Source organism: Cyprinodon variegatus, unplaced genomic scaffold (genome assembly GCF_000732505.1).
Source record: "Cyprinodon variegatus isolate N-32 unplaced genomic scaffold, C_variegatus-1.0 Scaffold440, whole genome shotgun sequence".
NCBI lineage: Eukaryota > Metazoa > Chordata > Actinopteri > Cyprinodontiformes > Cyprinodontidae > Cyprinodon > Cyprinodon variegatus.
In genome coordinates this window covers 136022-138099 of record NW_015150893.1, presented here as the reverse complement: position 1 = coordinate 138099, position 2078 = coordinate 136022, and the positions used below count along the sequence as shown (strand labels likewise).

At 44.7% G+C, this 2078-nt stretch overlaps 1 protein-coding gene across 3 annotated transcripts in view; it reads left to right on the top strand.

Annotated features, from left to right (window-relative positions):
- Positions 1-2078, top strand: part of cux2 (cut-like homeobox 2) — a 206780-nt gene that overhangs the window by 170836 nt on the left and 33866 nt on the right. For all 3 annotated transcript variants that reach the window (XM_015388897.1, XM_015388895.1, XM_015388896.1), the window contains exon 8: positions 227-293. In XM_015388897.1, the coding sequence (XP_015244383.1) occupies positions 227-293 (67 nt within the window). The remainder of the gene's footprint in view (positions 1-226; positions 294-2078) is intronic.

The window sequence follows — 2078 nt, the reverse complement described above, 5'->3', positions numbered from 1 at the left end:
TTTTTTGCAGTGTTCAAGAAAAACAACAACAAAATATGACTTATTTAGATTTCTATTGTTTGCAGTGTAATTGTTTTCATATTGAAAGTACTTTCAGAAGTTAGAATTCTGAATATGACCGGACTTTTCCTTTAAATTTAACTAGTAAATCTGTAGTTCTAAGGTCAAAGTTTAACTTAAAGTGTTTTTAAGTTAATTGTCTGGTTTCCTGTGGTTTGTCTTCCAGCTTTGAGTTCTGCACAGACTGAGCTGCTGGAGCTGCGGTGTAAATACGACCAGGAGATGGCAAACAAGTAAGAGTCTCTCATGTTTGAAGATTTTTCCTGAAGCCCCCTCCCCTCCCCGGTCTTTAATGCAGCCTTTCCAGACAGGCCTCGGCTGCATAAAGTCCAGTGTAAAGCCGTGGAACGTCACAGTAGAAGCTGAGAGCGACTCGGTCGCTAATGCAGGTCGATAAGAAAGGTCTGCGTTCGCCTGCTCTGGCAGCTGGGCCTTGACAGCCCTCAAGAAGAATTGCTCCATTTAAAGATTGCTTCAGAAAACACTCTACCTTGTCCTGGTCTTTGAGCGCAATGTATCCAGCGCACGCCTGAAATGAATCTGAGCTGGTATGAAGGATGTCGATAGACATTCAAAGTAAACACTCCTTTGTTTGGGTTGTGCTCCAGAGCACAGTCGGCCGCTGCTAATGGATTTTCTCCCAGGCTTAATCCATGGTGCAATTGAACTGATGTTTCTAGAGCCGCCGCCATCTATTTTCTGGGACTGAACACATTTTAAGGTCTGCGCAGAGAAGGAGCCTGAGAGAGTGTTTCTGTAATGTGGTTTGTCACACGTGGCGATGGTGGAGCGCGCTGATCACTTTCCTACAGGCTGAAGGCAGCAGCCTGACCCCTCGGCTCCTTCATTCGCTCATTTATGACGCAGAGTTTCCGAGCAGACGCCTATTATTCCTGATGACAGCTCCCTCTGTGCTGATGAGGACGACTATTTGTCTCCTTTATCTTGAGTAACTCTGACTCCTTTAGGCCTGTCAGTGTCCCCCTGTCAGTTAGACCTGTGAGATTAATCTGATTTGTGCTCCATGTTTGGTTTCTGAATGATGTTGCTTTGTAGAATAGATGTTCTCCATTCATCCCAGTCAAGCTTGCAAAGGTTTAGATACATTGAGCAGTCAAATATAGATATTTTTGAGGAGTCGTACATGTATCAATTGCTGAAGTCATAAGAGAGAACAAAGATACAGAGGAAATATTGAACAGAGGAGGATTTTCCTGTTCATCCCTTCTTTATTTGAGGAGGTTGTTTCAGGGGGGAAGAGAACCTGCGGGATGGAGGGTCCTGACGACCGCTGTAATTCCCTCTCAAGTCGAAAATCAGGAAACCAAGTCGTTCTTTTAGTTACTGGCTTTGATCACACAAGAAGCATGATAGTGTGTTGTGAGAACTGTTAAAACATACAGAAAGAAAAGCAAACAAAACTAACAGAAATTCAACAGAAATTCTTCACGTTACATCCTAACGGTCAAACAAAGTAAACAGTAAATTAAACTAAAATGTACCTCATTGGCAGTGATGGGACTAACGGCGTTACCTTGTTTTAGTAACGAGTAATCTAACTATTTACTTTGACTGTAACTATAACGCAGTTACCATTGCAAACACCCCGTTACTGCATGTTACTCAGGTCACACAATTAAACTTTTTTCATGATAGGACTCGTGCGCGCCTTGTCATGAGAGAGGGGAGGATGAGAATGGGTGATGTATAGTGAGATTCCGTCTGTCAGTTGGGTAGGTGGGTGTTTCTGCTGGCAGGTGTTAACGTACAGCACACACAGAGAGATGGAGAGTGAGGAGGACTCCTGCAGCAAAACAGGGTTTTCCAGATGGAAATACCGGTGTTACGTCGAGCTGCGTTTCCCCATCAGATATGGTTTCCCCTATAGCTCTGCACAGCGCAGGCGACACGAGTCACCGCGCAAGTGACAGGAAACGCGCATGCTAGCTAAAGGCGCGTAACAGTCGCCCTGTGCTCGCGCCACAGGAGAACTATGGAGAGCGTGAACGATCAAATGA